Here is a 20,401-nt window from a genome sequence, read left to right as displayed (position 1 = left end):
TATGAATGTGTGGAGTGGTGAGTCATCAGAACCAGCATGGCCTTCTTTTATGCTGATGTAAAACTATCAAGAAGCACTTACCTGCATTTAAAGTTAATTTGAATGCTTGTTCCATGAAATTACATTTATGAATTAATTCCCAACAGTCTATTGCCTTTATTTTGCACGGTGTGTCTCTTGGCTGCATTGCTTTCAACCGTGTACAGTATGTGGCTGTTCGATTTTTGTTTTGACCAGATTTCTGCCTCTGTCTGCTGCCATGTAAATCTAATCTACCCAGGAACCTCCAGAATAAATAATGCTGGGAGATGGATTATAAATTATTTGTAATGGGACTCTTTATTGAACCAATTCATCCTCAAACTGGGCCTTTGTAAGACAGCATTTTGTGTCCTCTGATTGGTTGCTAAGAGCAAACCTTTTACAGCCAATTATGTACACAAAATCAGTACAAATGTATATATTTATAATAAGCATCACTGGTGAGTATTATTTGTTTTATTTAACATGCCCCGCGTTTTGTCATGATATTAGATACATATTCCAAACTACTCTACATGACAAAATGTTGTACACAGAACAGTTTTCTGCTGCTGTAGTGATTTTTTTTTAATATTCGGAAGTGCGGTGGTATTAAAATGTGGATAAACTAGGTTAATGAGAAATGCATACCAAATGAAGTGACATCGCATCTTCCTTGCATTTGCCATTCAGCTGCTGCTTGGTTAATGTGTAGCTAACGGTTACATACTGTATGCCACTTTGTTGCCATGGATCAAGTGTCTACATTAAGCAGCCAAGGGCAAACGTTTGTGCTAAATCTAAGGGCCACATTTAATTTCTTAAAAAGAAATGGACCAATATAGTCATTGATGAGAAAAATGTATGCAAAATATTTAAAAGTTTGTTATAATAATTATTAAGTAGTTAATTAACCAGTTAAATAAACTAATTTCTGAGTATCGTTTTTTTTAAATCTCATTTTCATGTTTTATGCACAATAGCGTTGTCTATTTGTTATTCTGTCTATAGGTTATGTAAAGGTTATATACAGTATTTGTCTATATGCAATTCTAGTTCCCTATTTGCCTGTTATGTTAAGTTCTTGTCAATCAATTATCCATTGCAAAGTCAACATTTTAATTACAGTATTAAGTAGAACAAACCACAACCTCCGTCTAGAGTTGAGCTGCCGAAGGTGGCCACCTACTGCCTCTAAAAAAAGCTTGCGAGCAGTGCGTTTTTCGGTCGATAGGTGGCAGTAGCTGCAATTGGAGTGCTTTACGGACCCTCCCCCCCGGTCGTGTGCTGCTAGTTGCCTAGTGACTCCACTGATGGTTTCCTGCTTTTCAAAATCCAATTTCCCCACTACGCTAGTGTCCAACTTTTCCAGAACACAGTTCGCGCGAGTTTTGTCGGCTTTCCACCTTTCCTTATGGGTCGCGTAAAAACGTGTCACCATCGGAGCGAATGTTGAGTAACTTCTGTGTCGTCCAGCCCGGTTATGAAGAGCCTTGAAGAAAGATGGATAATTATATTTTTATCAGGGTGGTTGGGAAAGGGAGCTACGGGGAGGTGAACCTAGTGAAGCACAGAACAGACCGAAAACAGGTGAGATGCGTTCCTGATTGGAGCCCTAAATTATTATGGCTAAAATGATTTTAGCTGAAAATCCCCTTTGCGTACAGCTAGCGTTATGTAGCAGCTAGCCTTGAAGTGCTAAGTTTGTTTACGTGCAATTGGGTAAGGCTATGGAGTGAACTGTGCCTATTCAAATTGTCAATTAAGCTGAAAGGCAAAGCGTTGTGAGCGCCTAAGGTAACCTAAAAATAATGTCGCAGCTGTCGACGTCAAAAAATTAGTCGTTGCAATTGTTTAGAAAAGTCATTTAGGCATGACATGCTGCAAGCAGTTCGCAGCATTTTGTCAAAAAGTGCACAATTTTTTAACTACAGTTGTTTTTTTTTTTTTTTCAAATTATTAGACAGCCTTGAGGTTACAAACATTGGTGACGTTTGTTAATTCTTATGGACAAGCACTAATAAATAATAACAAATTAAGTTGGACAGTGCAGTTGTTGGTTGGCTAGCACGTCTTCATCACAGTTTTGAGTTTTGGTTGTTAAAATCTTGATTCCGGACTTTCTTTGCATGCTCAGTTTGTGTTCGTGTGGGTTTTCCTTCCACGTTCCAAAAATATTCATGATAGATTCGTTGAAGACTGGAAGAATGGACAACTTTCATAATTGTAAAAAGGAGGGTGAATGTTTGTCTATTCTATGTGTGTTCTGCAGTAGGGTGGCAAACAGTCCACACCAGCGGGGTGGATACTACTTTCAACAAGATTAAATATTGTACTTTTTCCTCATTTCCTACCCTGCAGTATGTCATAAAGAAACTCAATTTAACCACCTCCTCAAAACGGGAACGCCGGGCTGCAGAGCAGGAGGCGCAGCTTCTGTCCCAGCTGCGACATCCCAACATCGTAACATACAGGGAATCCTGGGAAGGAACGGACCTCCAACTTTACATTGTGATGGGCTTCTGTGAAGGCGGTGACCTCTACCACAGACTCAAACAGCAAAAGGGAGAGCTGCTACCAGAGAGGCAGGTAGTGGAGTGGTTTGTCCAGATTGCCATGGCACTCCAGGTATGTTGCATGTACACGTGAAGCCAAATCATGAACACAAGCCTGAAGTCACTTTTTTTTTTTTTTTTTGCATTCACTTTCAGTACCTTCACGAAAGGAACATTCTTCATCGGGATCTTAAAACACAGAATATCTTTTTGACAAAGACCAACATAATCAAAGTTGGGGACCTTGGCATCGCCCGAGTACTGGAGAACCAGAATGATATGGCCAGCACACTTATCGGGACCCCTTACTACATGAGCCCCGAGCTCTTCTCTAATAAACCCTACAACCACAAGGTATCACCTTTATCTCATCTTACGGTTTTCTACTGGAAGCCTTGACGGCAATATTTACTTTTTCCAGTCAGATGTGTGGGCCCTGGGTTGCTGTGTGTATGAAATGTCTACACTAAAACACGCCTTCAATGCCAAGGATATGAACTCACTGGTCTATCGCATTGTGGAAGGAAGGGTAGGTTCTATTTTTAGGTCTTGTGTGGATAAGGAGATGTGAGGCTCTGACAATTTGTTGCATGAGCATTATTACCTATAAACCAGTAGAAATGTATAACATTTTAATTACTGTTTTCGCCTCCCAGCTACCACAGATGCCAAGTAAGTATGACCCCCAACTAGGAGAGCTGATCAAGAGCATGTTGTGTAAAAGGCCAGACGACAGGCCAGATGTCAAACTTATCCTACGGCAACCCTACATCAAGCGACAAATTGCCATGTTCCTGGAAGCTACCAAGGAGTAAGTTAGAAAGACAAACTGGGTTGCTGTTAATTTGTTCATTCATAGTTTTGTTTTGTCACTACTCAAACATTCTTGTATTTTTTTTTTTTATTAAGAAAAGTTGCTAATAACCTCCTCTTGTTGTGTTGCCTCTTCATCCATTTGTGTGTTTTTGTTGCGCAGAAAAACTGCTAAGTCAAGAAAAAAAGTTGCCGGTGGCAGCAGTGACATCAGAAGCAACGATGCAGCCAATGTGGCACAGCCTCATCCAAAACCGGAGCGACTACCTCCAAGTCCTCAGCCGGAACCAATTCCCAGGTTGAAACAGGTCAGTGAGGGTGTAATTGTAGTTTATCTTTCATCACACCAATACGTCATTTGCTGGAACAGTTTGGAGAAGAACATCATTTTCTCTTCCAGCATGAGGTTATAAAGGGTGTGAGTTGGGTGTGTGCCATGACTTCAAACAGCTTTGATCTAGAACAAATGAATCAATAATCATCATAAGGTGCCTTGAAGACTTCCGCACTTCAACCGTAATTGTTGAGATTTTAATTGAGCGCAACCACTTAAGTAGATTGCAGTTTGAAATGCATATGGGTCAAGCACATTCCCCTTTTCTTCCTTTTTTTTTTTAAATAAAGGAGCAGCAAACGGACATTGTACATGCAAAAAAAGCAAAACATGCAAGCTTTTTGACAGGGTGGACAATGTTGGCTAAAGTTAGCATTTAATGAGCACATCATGGATTTTTATTTAGCAACATGATTCAGTTAGCAAGTGCTGTAGTATTTACCAAATACATTTTGAATTCATGAAAGGTTCTTACGATTTCTTGACCTCTCTATGACAGAGTTTCTTGTCAAGCTCAACATCATCCAACTGCATACCAAACTTTAAGTGTAAATATTTATTCTACAACTATACACTGCTTCAGTAAAAAAAAATGAATATACATCATCAAAATGAATTATTTTCAGAGACTAATTATGTGTGCAAATGTGTGTTTACTCATTGCAACATTTTCATGATTCAGATGAGGACACAAAAGACACTTTGCAATTGCAACATTGCTATTTTACAACCCATCGACAAATCTTTTTGTAGATATTTGGGGGGGATAATTATTTTTTTATGTATATTCCTTCTACAGAATGAGAAATCAAAACTCCCCCCAAATCACAACGGTCCCACAAACTGCAACCCAGTTCAGATAACTCCATCCTCACCTGATGCGCTCGAAAGCAGCATCACATCCATGGCAACCATCAGCAAAATCCAAGTTGACATGTATCCGCAGGAGGCTGCAGATGCGATGAAGCGGCCATTAGAGACACCTCAATTAGCTGTGGCATGCCACCAGGGTGAGAAAAAGGAGCCGTCTCCCCCTCCTACGCATGCTAAGCCCCCACTGAAGCCTGTATCGGCAGCTGGCAAAAGGAGAGTAGATGAGAGACAAGTATCCAACGGGTTTCGTCCATTTTGCGACACCTTTTCTGTCTTTGAGAAAAAGGTGGCAGCTAACGATGAAAAGGATGACACAATGGAGCTCCTTAAAGAAGCTAACATGCCACAAGCAAAACTGGAAGTGGAGCAAGGGACAGATTTTGAGATGAGATCTGCACACAGAATGACCTTGGAAAAAGCGGACATGTATCTGGAGTATAGAAATGAATCGGTGAAACCTGCCAATGGAGCTCTAAAACAACTTCCGGACATAAAAGTAAGTTCAAGTATCAATACAAATATATGTAGGAGAAACCTCATGTGTTTTGTTTCCTTTTTAGGATAGTTTGGAATCGACGGAAAAGCTGCTTGAAGCTTTCCCTCCAACAGTTGTAAGTAAATTGTCCTCATTCGTTAAGCTCTGATAAATGTTAAAGGTCCCATGCCGTCAAAATTGGCTTTTTTTTTAACAGTTTTACGCTCGATATTGGTTAAAATGAGTCTGTGATAAGTGATTTTAGGGATAAAATGCAAAAGACTTCCAAATTGAATTTTTGTGACGTTAAACACGTTCGAACCAGAATTGTTTGGGCATGTTTCTTCGGAGAATGACTTCATAAATGTAAGCTCTCACACAGGATAAAAATACACTCGCAGGCTTGGTGTGTGTAAAAGTGCATGTGCGTAATAGTCGTTGATTGTGGCTGATAACTAATGATAAATTGCTACTCGTGAGTATAAGCTGCTGACATAATGGATGGTATGCTGATTCAAAAACTGCAGTCAGTTTTTTTTCTAGCACGTCAAGTTTTTTTTTCTCCACAGTTTACCACCTCCAGAAAAGCACATTTCTTCATGCAGTCACAATTGAGACTGTGCAGTGAGAGGTGTGTGCTGCTCCCAGTAGGTCCGTACTATCAATATGTTTAGCTCAAAAGCTTGACGTGATGGGAGAAAAACTGAGATCAGTTTTGGATTCAGCACCCAAAAATTAATTGAAAACAGCTGAGAGACCTAACACAACAAAAATGGATTCACAAGTGCTATCGATCGATTAATTGTTGAAAATTAGTTACAAATCCAACCAATCAAGATGCAAGGTATTTTCTTTTTGAGCAACTAAAATTGTTTGAAAAAGGGCTCCCTGGACATTTCCCACCTAAATGATCTGGCATTATCCCATAAAAGGACATAAAACATTGAATTAAAAGATGTTCATGCTGAAAAGCTTGAACCAATTGTCTCTGTTAAGGAACCTCCTGAAGAAGAGTTTCCCTTCCAAAACGACGCACAGAATGTAATCAGTGCTCCGGTTCTCAAAGCCCAAGAACCTGCTGTCTCACTTGAGTTCTGTGGGAAGGACACAAGACAGACAGATGGGAATCACTGCAAGGTAAATTCAATCAAATAAATTCCTCTCTAGGAAGTCAGATGAAAAACACTTTGAAAATGAGATGCGTCTTTTATCATTTAGACGAAAGCTCGCAGGCCTCTGCCTCCACGTCCTGTCGAACCATCGTTAGAACCCAGAAAGAGAAGCAATGAGACCAAGAAATCAAATGAGAATGAAGCCTCAAAATCTTGTGGGGATGGATTATTTAATCTACCAAAGGTACGATGCTTAATTTATTGGTTTGCCCAGTCCTGACGCTGACGATAAACGGTTTCTTGGCGGTTGACCAGAAGATGGCACGTTCACCACCACAAAAACTTTGAACTACAACTCATTGGGCCTCTGAATGCTCATTTTTACACGTTAAATCTGCATTTTTATTTTTGTCTTAATTTTTTTTTTTATTCTTTCCATAATGCTCTACTGCCACATTCCAAAAAACGTAGGTTCACTGAAAAGAACATGGATGGATGAGTAATTATGCAGATCGAGACAGATAATAAAGTTGAATATTAACTTTCAGGCGCGTCCTCTATCTGCCAGAGAGAGAAGACGACTGAGGCATTCGCAAGACACTGTCTGTCAATCAGGTTATAGTACGAATATTTTTTTAGTCCTTCTTTGAAAGAACAAAAAAATGAGAATCAGTACATTTACATTTTGGGGCATTCTCATTCGGGGATACGCTGGACTAATCATTGTGATAATTCCCCCTCCAGGTGCCGTAAGAGCATCTCATGACGTCCCCGCTTCCATGGCACAACACTATAACGCTCCTGTTTCCAACTCAGTTTCAGAATTCATCACTCAGACGAATAAGGTATGACACACACTTTAAGTTTCCTTGTTACTTTGAGGATCATTTATAAAATCAGAAATGACAGGTGTCAAAACCTTGGTGTGATTCATTGAAGCGTGAAAAGGACGAGGACGAATGCAGCTCTTCCACAAGCTCCACGGAGCATGCAGAGGGAGACGGCAGGGAAAGGTGAGACTTCAAAAATAAACCGCAATGTTCACATTTTAAGATCGCCGCTGTGTGTGTTCTTTGCAGGAGAGCGGAATCCAACGACATGCACGATTTAGTCCTCATGATGACCCAAACCTTGAGGATGGTTGGTGGAAACGACGTGAATGAGGTGGATCAACACGGATTTGGCTCAACGTTGTTGCCAGAATTCAAACTTCACCGAAAGTACAGGGACACCCTGGTGCTCCACGGCAAGGCTCGGCAGGAAGCGGAGAACTTGTCGCTGGGTGAAATCCCAATCGGTCGGTTCTTATTAATATTATTATTATGCCTTTGTCACCGTTGTGAAGTGCTTGACAATATTTCCCATTCATAAAGGCTCCAAGTCAGGTCCAGCCAAGATCAGGAGGGCCATCGAGCTCCTGAGAACTGATGTAGTGAAGGGTTTGGGGGTCAAGCTCTTGGACAAAGTTCTGGAAATCATGGAAGAGGAGGAGGATGATGGCAAACGAGAAGTATGTTTTTAAACGCGCTCCAAAAAATGTCCATCAGTCGCACTTTGGGCCAGTATGGTTGAAAACAAATCTAAATGATTATGATGAAAAGTGTCACGGGTTCAAGAACATGAATTTTACTCATTCCTTTGTCTCTCACTGCAGCTGTGCCTTCGTCAGCAGATGGGCGATGACAAGTATCACGCTTATGCTGTGATGGTGAGACAACTGAAATTCTTTGAGGACGTCGCCTTTGAGGTTTAGGAAAATAGTAAAAAAAAAAAAAAACTGACCTTAAAGATTTTAGCCAATGAGGCAAGTGCCACTTTGTGTCTACATAAAGACTTTCATTTGTGCTGGTTTGCGGCTATTTTTGCATTGACACCATGCAAAATGTGTAAATAACTGTATAATTTTTATATCCTTGTCATAGTTTAGTATTTTTTCCACAATGTCTATGCAAACATCTTCAATTACGTTGAAATTTCATGTAACTTGCTGTAAGGAGTACTTAGTTTGTTAATTTATTATGTGACGCAGAGTAGAATAAATATTTTATTTTAATTTGTCTTATACACGATGTAGACACGTATCATAGAGATTAACAATGAATATATTTCTGATAAATCCTTCCCGATACTGACCTTTTCCTTTGTGATTCTTCTAGCTTTGTAATCCATTCAAGCAGGGGAGGCGCTTCCCTTGATGCCCCAAAGTGCACTTTTGCATCCCCCAAAAATATTATTTGTGGGTCTTATTTGTTGTATTGTTTCAGTAAGTGATGGCATACTCTACTGGTCAAATTTCAGTAAGGCCACTGAAATGGCTATTTAAAAATATTTGATTCACCTGTACCACATTATCTCATAATATAGGGTTGTTATCCATCTGCACTAGAAAACAGTGCGTTATTGCTGTTGTAGCGACAGCATCAGTCAACTCGAGTGAACTTGCTCCATTCGCATGCAGTCATCCCCATACTGCCTACAACACATTCAACACATGATGCAGAAGGATTTATTACGTTTTCTCTTCAATAGTGACAACGTATCAACCACACACACATTTTATTGAACACATTTCAGACTGTAACATGTGGGCTGAGAAAAAAAAATATCAAAGAACATTTCCGATGTAAAAGGACGTGTCAATAATAACCAGATGATGTTGAGTTATTTATGCTTCTTTTTCTTTTGACTCTCCTGAGGCTTTTGATTGGACTCGGCGCTGTTCTCTGGTATAACAGGCTGCCAAGGCAGAGGATTCCTTCTGTACATTGGCCACGGGGGCAGGATCAACTTAAAAGAAGAAACCAGATATTAGCGTAAACACATTTTAAAAATCACCAGGGCAAAATGGGAAGTAGCCTAAAAAAAAAACTCACAATGCATGAGAAAAAAAATCCAGCCAGGAATATGTATACAGTCCATCCAAATTGTTGAACGATCAGACCATACGCAAATCCAACCACCTAGGGCGAATTAAGGAGAGAACTAGAATGCAGAGTTGATCCAGTTATGTTCATTTAGTTGCATACTTACCGCACAGAAGATGGTTATCCCTTGGAAAATCTGTTCAGCCAGTTTCTGGCCTTTATAATCCTACAAAGAACATAAGGAATCAACACCAATGCTTGTTCACAACCCACAACATTAAAGCAGGTGATGAATCCCAAGTATAACCACTCAAGCAATATCACGATCGCTTTTAAACATCACTGTAATTTAACTATTTAACAACCGGGATTCTGATCGGCTAACGACACGTAGATATTATTGATAAAGGGTCGCAGTTTTGAAGACAATCATAACGTTGGCAAGCAACAAAACAAGTAGCATCACAGGTTTCGTCAACGCAACCGGGCTAGCTAGCTCAGACTGTATCTTAACGTGACACAATAGCATAAACTCGATAAAATTTACCATGTGCGTGGGGATTGAGTTAAATATTGACAGCATATTTCTTCTAGGATCCTAACAGTCTGGACAAAAAATAATTTCCGGCAAGAAATGGTACGTCACATTAAGAAAGACCAATTTCTTCTTCGTGTTTTTTTTGTGGTTGGCAACCAACGTAATGGTGCATTTACGCCGCTTACTGGTTAGGAGTATGAAACAACACTAATATTAAATGAATTAATAAACTTTCTTTTTGTTCACGGTTATCTATCACATCTACTAGTTGTTTTATTTAACCTCCAATGACCGAACCGTACGATCGATATAACTGTTTGAAGTGATTAGTGATGAAGTGGAATCTGAGCATATAACTGATCTCAATTTTCTAGTCTAAGAAGGACGCATTTCAGGTTAGATTACATTTATTTTAGACTTTTACAACCGTGTAAATATTACACAGTAACTAAATCACTGTACACTTTGCGTATTTTATGTGCAATATATGAACTCAATTATAACTTGGGTATTAGAAAACGGAAATAAAATTTGAAATGTACTATAATCGTGAACGTGTAAGCAGGTAATTAAAAAACGTGAAATGAGATACGTACTGTGGATTTTTTTGAAAATGCTACTGCGTTGGCCGGGAATCGAACCCGGGTCAACTGCTTGGAAGGCAGCTATGCTCACCACTATACCACCAACGCATGCAACACTAGCTATATTACAATACATACCAGACACTTACAAAAACGTACCAGCTCTAGAATGTTAAATGATAAATATGTGTTTCACATCACAACGTCACTCGATTACAAAGTCAAAGTACTCCACAGCACACTGTGTACAGGGTTTCAAACACTTTGGGTACACGTTTATTTTACTGCGAGTGGCAATAGTTGCGATCAATGGGTCTGCAGAAACTCTGTTTTGTGTTAATAACATTTACATGAAAACATACTAGTTTTAAAAAGTCATGAAGGAAAAAACAATCAATGAGGCAATAAGGCGAACGCACATAGGCTCGCGAAATAATTGCCAGTCGATCTTTACCTTATTAAAACTAATTGACATAAAATAGATATATACAATTATTAATTACGATAAATTGGGGATTATATATTTTATCTTTCATTTAAATGTATGTAGTGTAACGATCGAGTTAGTTTTCATTTATAATCAGGCACGCGGCGGGCGACTATGTTTGGGCGATTGCAGATGTTGGTGTTGCGTTGGCAGTTTGGTCCCCATGCAAATCTTTTTAACTTGAACATAAATGTTTTGGGATGGACTCGGATGCATAAATGTGATCAAATTTGAGAATGGTTTTATTTTGCGGCGTCGTAGAAGTGCATTAGCCTACACCACTAAGTGAACAAGTATAACGTGGCGCCTCTGTGTGCACAACAACATTGTTGGTAATTCGACGGAGTAACGGAAAAGACGATGAGGAAAGGTTTGTACCGTCGTATAAAACATTTGTTTTTGGCAATCGTGCATTTTTCCTCCCAACTTGAATGTGTGCTCTTGATTCTTTCTTCCAGTAAACGTGGTCATCCTTGTGCTACTCGCTGTGGCGTTCCTGATCATAATTCAGCGGAATCTCCTTACCCTCAGTGACTTTTTACACACAGAAATAGCAAGTAAGTGTTTTCCTCTACTAGCATTTATTCCATTCCCTCGGTGTTCATCTTGACGCCAATGTCCTACTACCACACTAGTTAAAACTAAAAGCCCATTGGTAGTTCGCGGCAGTATTGAAATTTCCTCCCAGTGTGCCTAAATGCCATACGATCGCACATAATGCCAAAATGGTCAACTGCATGTTACAGATGAGCTAAAATTGTGCTCTAGTTGACAACTGCGTGTTTCGCGTATCGTCAATGACGTAAAATTCTACTAGTTGGCTTCCGAATCAGAATCATCTTTATTGGTCAAATATGTAAAACACACACTCCAGCAGGATGAGGTACACTAGTATCACAGTAACGGGCAACTACGATCAACAAAGACATGACATACAAGTATAGAAAATCTATCTGTAATGTCGATGTTCCATTGTGCAGTAATACCACCCATGACAGCTGTGCAACCATTTGGACAGTCATATGAGCAGAGAGATATATAGTTGTCTTACTACTGTGCAGAAATGTCATTTAGCAGTGGAAAAACTGTTAGTTGCCTTACTAGTGAGAACAAAGTGCGCACATACTAGTAGATCGACCTTAAAGTGCATAGCAAGAAAAACAAATAAATGCTCTAATGCCTTTCCATACTCCACACAAACATGAAGTGAACCCCCCTGATGTGTTCTCCTCAGATACTAGGGCCATTCTTCCCTTTGAGGCAGAATTGTCTCCGGACCTTCGGGTGGATTTGGAGAGGCAAGGGGACGAGATTGCTGTGGTCATGACTGCTGCTGAGGAGAGGCTCGGTGCTGCCGTGGCCGCCATGCACAGCATCTACCAAAACACTAAAGCCAATGTTGTCTTCACAATCGTCACCATGAACGACACAGCCGATCACCTAAAGTAAGACCGTGAAGCACTCTGTTAGTTTAAAAATCCAGTGGCTAGGAGAGCCCGATATTATCTTGTCTAGAGGAATTAAACCAACACAGGCAGGAAAGTGCACTCTTAGGTTTGAATTGTCATTGTTAAACTTTTTTGATCAACAGGACATGGTTGAGTGCGCCACAGCTAAAAAGCATCAAATATAAAATGGTTCTTTTCAAGCCCGAGCTGCTGGTTGGCAAGATAGCAAAAAATACTCTGACGATGGATGCTGCAAAACCGGTAAGGCAACTTTTTGTACTCTTAGAATACTTAGCAAATTGACCTTAAGTGTATTTCATGCAAATTCTATTCGATTTTTCAGTTGACTTTTGCCAGATACTATCTGCCTTTATACCTGCCCGAAGTGGAGAAAGCTATTTATTTGGATGATGACATTATTGTGCAAGGTAAAAACACTTTCAACTTAATCCATATCATGGGCTGATTTTCTTTACTGAAAAAAAAATCTTTTTTGTCTCAGGAGATATTAAAGAGCTTTATCAAACAAGTCTAAAACCAGGACATGCAGCGGCCTTCTCCGATGACTGTGATTCAGCATCTGCTAAGGGCATAGTGCGAGGGGCCGGGGCTCAGGTGGGAATATCTTCCATTTAATTTTTTTTTTTATTTTATTTTATTTTATTTTATTTTATTTTATTTTATTTTATTTTATTTTATTTTATTTTATTTTATTTTATTTTATTTTATTTTATTTTATTTTATTTTATTTTATTTTATTTTATTTTATTTTATTTTATTTTATTTTATTTTATTTTATTTTATTTTATTTTATTTTATTTTATTTTATTTTATTTTATTTTATTTTATTTTATTTTATTTTATTTTATTTTATTTTATTTTATTTTATTTTATTTTATTAACTGCAGGCCAATATCAGAATGTGCTCTTCTTTTCTACCAGTTTGGTTCAGTGTAGTACATTGACATATTTTTAGTCTTTTTATTGGTAAAATGCCCCCGAACTACAGATACTGTTCCATTCAGTTATTTAACAAGAACTTTGGTGCTATCTTTTGGAATCTTCATTGAGAAGCTTCATTCACAAACTAAACTGTGCTGATGTGAGGAGTTTCATTTTGACAGAAGTAGTGGACTCAGCCCTTTACCTCAACACTGTACATGACGGTTAAGAGCAATAAGCTCATGATTCATAAAGTACTTTTGTTTTTCTTCATAGAATAACTACATAGGTTTCCTGGACTTTAAAAAGGAGGCTATTAAACAACTGGGCATGAGGGCTAACACCTGCTCATTCAACCCGGGAGTCATCGTTGCTAACCTGACTGAGTGGAAGAACTTGAACATCACTGGTCAGCTGGAGCACTGGATGGAGCTCAACACGCAGTTAGTCGTTCACACTGTGCAAATGTGACCATCTTTTTAGCTTTCCTTCCACTGAACGTGTATGCATGGCTCTTCTTTCCTCAGGGACGATCTGTACAGCAAGACATTAGCTGAGAGTGTCACCACCCCTCCACTTCTCATCGTTTTTTACAAGCGTCACTCTGCGCTTGACCCCATGTGGCACGTTAGGCACCTTGGTAAGTACAGGACGGCCCATAATTATTCATACCTGGGACATTTTGAGTGGTCTTACCTGGAAATGACACAAGATAAAAAAAGAGAAGAGCTTGAAGGCAGCAAATTGAAATTCAAACTATTTACAGTAGGACTAATATACTGTAAATTAGAGCCCAACCGATTAAACGTGTTACAAAATAAAGCGGGGGGGGGGTGTTCGAGTTTTCCATCGGTTGTAAAGTGAAAAGAACAAAATATTTTAAAACAGTCAAATGTTCTGCGTGTAATGCGAATTTCTTGTTGCAAGCATTAAGGGAACAAAATAATTTTTTTATTCATTTTACATTCATTAAATTGGCCAATTAAACAGTTATTGGAATTTTATTCTGGCAAAAAAAAAAGTAAAAATATCTGTTTTTTTTTTTTAAGGCATGACAGGTGCTGGAAACCGCTACTCGCCACAGTTTGTCAAAGCAGCTAAACTCCTTCACTGGAACGGGCACTATAAGCCCTGGGGGAGGACGTCCGCCTTCACCGATGTGTGGGACAGGTGGTTCATTCCGGATCCGATGGACAAGTTTCATCCTGTGCGAAGACACGCGGCGGACAAATAAAACTGAAAACGTGAAATGTGGCTATCCGAGCAAGTAAGCCGACAGGAACACACCTCTCAGGACCACGATATTCCCGTGGGAAAGCTTTCCATTCACCAATTCTATTACTTATACAGTACAGATTTTTGAAAATCCTTTTGAAATGCTGCTTGCATTGAGATGAACATATTCCAAAACATACTCAAATTGTCTGACATTCAGATAGCTGTTGCATACTTATTGTATTGAAAGTCCCATAAAAACAAAGCCAATGCATAATTGGCTGATAAATTAGTGCCATAACGGACTGTTCTCAGAATGTTTCTGCGGAACTCTCACACGTCTAACTACTCTATTTGAAATGGTTTTGGGTTTCATTGTTACAATGGGAAATGAATGCTTCATTTTGCCAAATGTCATAAATATGAACTTGCCCAGTAAGTCACAACTGTTCACTTACGTGAGTTTAAGACTTCCTGTGGAAAAGTCATTTGATGTTACCAGTACGCAGTGTCGCTCCATTTGCAATGTCAATTGACATCAGTGACCTTCAGAATCTTCTCATGTTGTGCTAATTTTTCTTGCCACATGATTCCAACACTAATTGTACTTAAATAGCAATTCCTCATGGTCAGCTGTTGTTTTTTACAAGGATGCAATATGCAAACCACTTCCACAATATTCCATTTCAGGCTGGTGTAAATATCTTTTACATTGTCCATTAAATGCATTTTGTAGAATTATCTATTTTGAAACTTTGGCGACAAAGACTGATTTCATGTTTGTGTCGTGAAAGGTCTCTACAGTCACGCGTCAAACTAAAAAGCCTCATTAAATTAATTGGCCAGCAGATAGGAAGGAACTGGTTTATTCCATCTATATACAAAATGTTCATGCACAGACAACTTAAATTGGATCATACAAGACATGATTATCAAATCTGAAAAGTTGACAAAAGTTTTCAGACTGTAAGTCATACCGGTCACAAATTGTATCATGAAAAAAATAATAATCTGGAGTATGAGTCACACTTTTTGGGGGGCAGATACTCAAACTCAAGTGTTATTTTAAAATGTGCCGTTAGATAATTAAGAGTAAAAAAAAAAAGTGTCAGGCAGGCAGTACAGAAATATTTGAGATCGACACCAGTTCAGGCATTTTCCACTTTTTGAAAGTCAATATGGTTGCATGGTATATGTAGAGTTTCAGTTGATTCTAATTTATTGATGAATATTTCAGTTTTATTTTCAGTATTAATGACAACGCAGCAGCGACTTTGGGCTTGCAGGAGCTTACTTAACCATTATTTTGAATATCGTTTGGTTACCTTGCGTGATAATTTTGAGTTCAACTTATTAAAATTTGTTCACATTGAATTGTGACTTGTTTTCTTCAAAATGTCAATAAACAGTCCACATCTATAAATATTTATTTTATCCATGAAACATTTGAAAACCGGCGATTAGCGCTTTCAGATTTATAGCGGGTGGCTGTTCTGAAGGTTTGTAAATTAAATCCATCTCATCTTGTGGATTCAGGCACAAGTTCATTTAAAATAAGCGTTGAAGTCATAGGCATCATCTGTTTCCACTGCGGGGGGGCTGATTTCCACGGGCGCTGACTCGAACTGTACTTTATTCGTTTTTTCTGCAAAGACAATTCATAAGGTCTTCAGTGAGTATTTGGTCACATTACCGACAAAAAATTGAAACCCAATGTACCTTGGGGTGAAACGTTCTCCGGTTCATCTGCAGTTGTCTTGTCAGCCATTTGTTCAGACTGTGAGGGGAAAAACAAAAAGGTTGAGATAGAAAGACGAGCGCAGTTGTTCCAGAGGTTTTGGTCACCAGCAGGATCAGAGTTGGATTAGAAGTCTTCAAGAGTGCATCCAGACGTACATTTTTGTCCTCATTTCCGTGCTAAGGTGAGACCTCAGACTGATAAAAGTCAAGTGGCACCATCAACAATGTACAGTACCTCTTTGTTCTCTACCTCCTCCTCCTCCTCTTCTTCTTCTTCCTCGTCCTCCTCTGCGTCCTCCTCCACTATGGGCGCAACAACTTTTTTCTCTTCAGGTATGTCACTGACCAACAGCAGACCTTTCGTGGGACCGTTCGACGTGAAGATGATACTGCTGGCCGGGGTTGGGAATCTTATACCTTCAGAGAAGAAAAAAGAAAACCGTGTTAAAGTCAACCAACATTACGCAAACCCGTAACTCGAACATGTACGGAAGCTAACGCACGCACTGTTCAGAGTGCTCTCGTTGCCAATTCGCAGTTGCTCGCGATCCAAGCTGCTCCACATTTCCGAGATGACGCTGTCTGTCACGTACGCAGGGAGGCTGTGTTTATCTGTGGCCTTGCAGTGGTAGCTCAGCTTGGCTCTGGGGGGGGAGAGAAATCAAAACATGGATGAACCTGAGAGTGCACTAATATGCTCACATGACCTCATTTGTCAACCGGGTGTTTGGATCAGAGTTGGATTAACAGTCTTCACTGTGAAATCGGAAATATATTTTTGTCCTCATTTCCACACCATTGGTCTGTATGTTACCATGGTGACCAGGATGAAAAAGGTTAAAAGGCTCACCCAGTCCAATCATCCAGAAACAATGAAGCAGCCTGCGCCGTATTCAGGGCGCCACCCTTTTGCAATAACCCACGCTTTTTGGCCAGCAAGGTTAGAAACTCCACAGAGTTTCTGTAGTTGCTGATAGTGTACTGGAGTAGGATCTGAAACGACAACAACAAATGATCAGAGATGACTTCACAATGGCAGGATCGCACCCATCTTACTGCAACTGGATATTACATGAGTTTTGTTGCACTGTTTCAGCAGAGTTCGGACCGCCTCATACATGCTCTCCTGACCGCCCTCCACTTGCAGGCTCCGCAAAGCCATGGTGGCTGCCGGGTTGGACAGACAGGCCAGGATTCCCGGACTATCTAGCAGATTGACGGTGAATGAAATTTGCACCTCCTGCATGTTTCTGAAGGAGAACAACGATAGGGTTAGGACGAAGGTTCCCAATGTGAATTAGAAATCTGTTAACTCGCAATATTTGGTCAACAGTGCTCAATCAGTTGTGCCAATAACTCACTTTGTGATGCCTCTCTTCGTACCAGCCAAGCATACAGGACTTCCTTTCAAATTATTTATCAGGCTGCTCTTGCCCACATTGGGAAAGCCTGGATGGAAATGAGAGCAAATGCGTGTGATCACGTTTAGCATTACCGCATTTATGCCATACGCATCTGTCAAATTACTAGTCGTTTATTATAAAGTGGTTAACTGTGTTAAATTAACAGAAATGTTATTTCACAATATCTGGGATTTTATCGTTTATCGCTGGTCTTAACCACAATTCCTTTTAAATCAATGGAAAAAAAAAATATGACCAACCACATGTCTTATGAGGTGCCGTTTTGTGATAAAGTGAAAATAGGAAGCACGGAGATTAAAATACCGTGTTTCACAAGAATTAGACTTAAGGACTAGCACACACGCCTTACCAACAATGCCCACACGCAGACGAGATTTGCCCTCCTTGCTGGCGGAGTAATGTGTGAGCAGCTCAGTGAGAAGAGTGCTTCCAAAGCAGGTGGCTCCTCTGGATCTGTCAACGATTTCATTGGAAGGCTTGATCTTTCTTCTCCTCTTCCCGAGCTGAATAAGATACATCCACAAGGGGGAGAGTGGATCGCATTACCACAATGAATACATTTAACTTGAAATACTTGTTAACAAACACTCAAATTAAGATCAGCACACTGCGGAGCGACTTCATTGAGTGGTTTGATTGTTTTATATCGGAGGTTGTAACCGGTTAGGAACAGCACCACACAAGCTGCTCAACCTTCTCAGATCTCCGTGGAACTTCAATGCAAATGATTCTACCACAATTTAAGGTTAAGTGTTATTTGAGAAGTAAAATTAAAAGCTGAAAATATTCACAGTAACCCCCACTCAATGGCATGCAAGTGAATATCTGTGATACGGAAATATCCTATTTAAATACACTAGTCATGTCACATTGGTTGAGGGAATTCCATGTTTGCATCGTCTCAGTTAAAGAATCACGCCCCTACCATTTTTTCTTGTCGAATTTGTGTTGACGCTTTGAAGGCCACAACTGGAAACTCCTGCTGTAATCTCTGCATCCACTGTTCCACATTTGCTCTTGGTACCAAATCTACAACAAAAATATAAAACAAATCACTCAAACAATGCAAGCACAAACAAAGCAACACGTTGAAGTGTGTTATGTACCTATTTTGTTTAAAACAAAAAGGAATTTCTTGCCCCCCTTCTGGAGCACCATCTCCTCCAGCTGTGGACATCTACAGCCAAGTGGATCACGAGCATCGAGCACTTCTATTACAACATCAGATGCATCAATGACCTGAAGAGTGGAAAATTATTTGTAGAGTTCAATGAAAACCACGAGAAAACACTAACCAGGGTTGTGCTGTTACCTTGTTTAGTTCTGCACACTGAAACTTTTTAGACTTCCTAAGTTCTGCATTCTTTTTTTCTGGGCGAGTCACAGTCTTATCCTGCAAATAGTGGCAAACACTCTTTGAATTAATTAAAACATGTATTTGATCGGAATCCAAATGTTATGGCTTTGTATTGTTACCTCACGAGCTTTTTTGGCTTTGGGTTCTTTTTCTTTACTTCCAGACTCCTTTTCCTGTTTCCGTTTCTTAGCACGCTCTTCTTTCGCGGCTTGTTTTTGTTTCTCTTTTTCCTCTTCAATCTGAGAAGACAGTGTGTGGCAGAATTAAAGACATTGTTCAAGACTCTCTCACCTCCTCTTTTTGATCATCATCATCCCCATACCAGAGTAGAGCTGTGGAGAAAAGCTAACCTATGACAAGCCATTTCAGCATTTCATAGGCATCCTTCTATGCCCCGAGTGCAAAAACAATTAGTTATAAAATTGTTATTAGTGAGTCATAACTGAAACAATCGTTATTCTGGTGTGTTGAAATGTTGTAGTTGTGGTAAGCTAAAGAATGGTTGATCAGACGCCTTTCGTTTCCTTACAAACCTGCAGTCTCCTCTGTTCGGCCTCCCGCAAGACTTCCTCTTTAAATGGAGCACTACTTGGCACTCCTGGATCTTTCTTGGGTCGTTTGTTCAATCCTTTCTTCTTGGCCTCTTTTCTTAATTTTCTGTTGTGCTCTCGAACCTACAAAGACGAACACAATTGAAGACAAATGCGTGTATAAAACCACGCAAATCGTGCAGATCTCTCAAACAATGCAGAAAAGCGCAATTACCTTCTTTTGGATTTTATACCGTTTAGCACATGACACTCGCTTACTCGCTTTCCTTAGCTCTGAGAAAACGAGAAAAAGACTTAAAGCAGCCGGCAAAGGTAGAGTATGTTTATTTATTTAGCATGCCAAAAAGTGTAGACTTACTTGGACGTTTCATCTTGGACTACTATCGAATGTTCCAACGTAAAGAGCTACACTCGCACCAAATGCAATCGCACGTGGAACGACAGTCACAAACCGTCATTTCCGTTTAATTTAATTCTATACCGCCTCCTGTCGGTCAGGAGGTTCATCACTATTACTAAACTCTCTAAACTAGATAGAAAAAATGAGGCCTACAGTCCCTCCACTTTTCAGTGCAGATACAGATATAGTCACTTTTACACGTATACAATGCAACTTTATTTATTTAAACATTTTTATATTATACATTTCACAACAGCTGGAGCTGTAACAAAGCATTTTACATATGGTGTAATACAGAGCTGGGCACTTTTTTTTACCAGTCAGTTTCCTGCCCTCCGGCCACGATCTGGGTAGCCTTCCGGCCTCGACCCTCCGGCCTTATTCACAAAAATTGCCGACCCGACCCGTAACACACACATTTACCGTAGATACCAGAAGAACAGCGAAAGTCTCATGTTGAGCCAAAAGCCAAAGAATAAAAATGTGTCTTCAAATGAGTTTAAAATGCACAATTAATCTTCAATGAACCCATTCACGCATGTTTTGGAGGGAGGAAGATCAAAAGTAGACAAGAAAAAAAAACAAGTCAAAGTGGCAAAATACATTTTTGTTTCAATTGTATGATACTGTAACATACAATTATAATTAGATATTCTATTTACCCAGCG

The 20,401-nt window shown here is 39.6% G+C and overlaps 4 protein-coding genes and 3 non-coding genes across 8 annotated transcripts; 2 read left to right on the top strand and 5 right to left on the bottom strand.

Moving 5' to 3' along the window:
* Positions 1–1,311: 1,311 nt before the first annotated feature.
* On the top strand, positions 1,312–8,316 carry nek4 (NIMA-related kinase 4). Of its 2 annotated transcripts, none has more exons than XM_088308664.1 (16): positions 1,312–1,611; positions 2,383–2,649; positions 2,733–2,930; positions 2,998–3,105; positions 3,233–3,387; positions 3,553–3,697; positions 4,523–5,092; positions 5,157–5,207; positions 6,068–6,208; positions 6,290–6,427; positions 6,732–6,798; positions 6,928–7,028; positions 7,123–7,196; positions 7,263–7,480; positions 7,557–7,693; positions 7,838–8,316. In XM_088308664.1, the coding sequence occupies exons 1-16, from the start codon at positions 1,525–1,527 to the stop codon at positions 7,934–7,936; spliced, it is 2,556 nt and encodes an 851-aa protein (XP_088164790.1). In that variant the 5' UTR covers positions 1,312–1,524; the 3' UTR covers positions 7,937–8,316. The 2 variants fall into 2 exon arrangements, with proteins under 2 accessions (XP_088164790.1, XP_088164789.1); XM_088308663.1 differs by having other exon boundaries at positions 7,093–7,196.
* Positions 8,317–8,675: 359 nt separating this feature from the next.
* Positions 8,676–9,751, bottom strand: spcs1 (signal peptidase complex subunit 1). The gene is made up of 4 exons (XM_088308666.1): positions 9,595–9,751; positions 9,214–9,273; positions 9,057–9,143; positions 8,676–8,970 (listed from the first exon to the last, which is right to left on the bottom strand). Exons 1-4 carry the CDS (start codon positions 9,628–9,630, stop codon positions 8,845–8,847), a joined length of 309 nt encoding a protein of 102 aa, XP_088164792.1. The 5' UTR covers positions 9,631–9,751; the 3' UTR covers positions 8,676–8,844.
* A 454-nt stretch (positions 9,752–10,205) lies between these two features.
* On the bottom strand, positions 10,206–10,277 carry trnag-ucc (transfer RNA glycine (anticodon UCC)). The gene has a single exon. It is a non-coding gene; the product is annotated as a tRNA-Gly (tRNA).
* A 489-nt stretch (positions 10,278–10,766) lies between these two features.
* glt8d1 (glycosyltransferase 8 domain containing 1) lies at positions 10,767–15,635 on the top strand. The gene is made up of 9 exons (XM_088308665.1): positions 10,767–11,026; positions 11,115–11,213; positions 11,891–12,101; positions 12,248–12,365; positions 12,448–12,532; positions 12,607–12,719; positions 13,323–13,489; positions 13,574–13,686; positions 14,096–15,635. The coding sequence occupies exons 1-9, from the start codon at positions 11,017–11,019 to the stop codon at positions 14,278–14,280; spliced, it is 1,101 nt and encodes a 366-aa protein (XP_088164791.1). The 5' UTR covers positions 10,767–11,016; the 3' UTR covers positions 14,281–15,635.
* Positions 15,636–15,670: 35 nt separating this feature from the next.
* On the bottom strand, positions 15,671–19,830 carry gnl3 (G protein nucleolar 3). Its single transcript, XM_088308667.1, has 15 exons — positions 19,692–19,830; positions 19,548–19,606; positions 19,316–19,456; positions 18,902–19,021; positions 18,738–18,818; positions 18,532–18,664; positions 18,351–18,454; positions 17,775–17,928; positions 17,363–17,450; positions 17,074–17,251; positions 16,852–16,994; positions 16,509–16,645; positions 16,237–16,418; positions 15,981–16,038; positions 15,671–15,906 (listed from the first exon to the last, which is right to left on the bottom strand). Exons 1-15 carry the CDS (start codon positions 19,702–19,704, stop codon positions 15,806–15,808), a joined length of 1,692 nt encoding a protein of 563 aa, XP_088164793.1. The 5' UTR covers positions 19,705–19,830; the 3' UTR covers positions 15,671–15,805.
* Positions 16,723–16,794, bottom strand: LOC148327124 (small nucleolar RNA SNORD19). The gene has a single exon (XR_015846034.1). It is a non-coding gene; the product is annotated as a small nucleolar RNA SNORD19 (small nucleolar RNA).
* LOC148327123 (small nucleolar RNA SNORA47) lies at positions 18,005–18,133 on the bottom strand. The gene has a single exon (XR_015846031.1). It is a non-coding gene; the product is annotated as a small nucleolar RNA SNORA47 (small nucleolar RNA).
* Positions 19,831–20,401: the final 571 nt, after the last annotated feature.

This window comes from Idiotropiscis lumnitzeri, chromosome 11 (genome assembly GCF_059441095.1).
Source record: "Idiotropiscis lumnitzeri isolate Australia: NSW breed Sydney's pygmy pipehorse chromosome 11, RoL_Ilum_1.0, whole genome shotgun sequence".
In the NCBI taxonomy this organism is placed as follows: domain Eukaryota; kingdom Metazoa; phylum Chordata; class Actinopteri; order Syngnathiformes; family Syngnathidae; genus Idiotropiscis; species Idiotropiscis lumnitzeri.
Note: the sequence above shows the minus strand (reverse complement) of the source record. Positions and strands in the feature narration are given on the sequence as shown.

Excerpts from the sequence above, each read along its gene's own strand:
- gnl3 (XM_088308667.1), bottom strand. Across the intron at positions 19,457-19,547 it reads GGTATAAAATCCAAAAGAAG|GTTCGAGAGCACAACAGAAA; the intron begins GTAATTGCGCTT and ends TCGTCTTTGTAG. Across the intron at positions 16,039-16,236 it reads AGGAGGTAGAGAACAAAGAG|TCTGAACAAATGGCTGACAA; the intron begins GTACTGTACATT and ends TTCCCCTCACAG.
- glt8d1 (XM_088308665.1), top strand. Across the intron at positions 11,214-11,890 it reads TTTACACACAGAAATAGCAA|ATACTAGGGCCATTCTTCCC; the intron begins GTAAGTGTTTTC and ends TGTTCTCCTCAG. Across the intron at positions 12,533-12,606 it reads TGATGACATTATTGTGCAAG|GAGATATTAAAGAGCTTTAT; the intron begins GTAAAAACACTT and ends TTTTTGTCTCAG.
- spcs1 (XM_088308666.1), bottom strand. The coding sequence starts at position 9,630 with ATGCTGTCAATATTTAACTCAATCCCCACGCACATG. Across the intron at positions 9,144-9,213 it reads GGATAACCATCTTCTGTGCG|GTGGTTGGATTTGCGTATGG; the intron begins GTAAGTATGCAA and ends AATTCGCCCTAG. Across the intron at positions 8,971-9,056 it reads GATTTTTTTTCTCATGCATT|TTGATCCTGCCCCCGTGGCC; the intron begins GTGAGTTTTTTT and ends TCTTCTTTTAAG.
- nek4 (XM_088308663.1), top strand. The coding sequence starts at position 1,525 with ATGGATAATTATATTTTTATCAGGGTGGTTGGGAAAGGGAGCTACGGG. Across the intron at positions 3,106-3,232 it reads ATCGCATTGTGGAAGGAAGG|CTACCACAGATGCCAAGTAA; the intron begins GTAGGTTCTATT and ends TTCGCCTCCCAG. Across the intron at positions 3,698-4,522 it reads CAATTCCCAGGTTGAAACAG|AATGAGAAATCAAAACTCCC; the intron begins GTCAGTGAGGGT and ends TTCCTTCTACAG.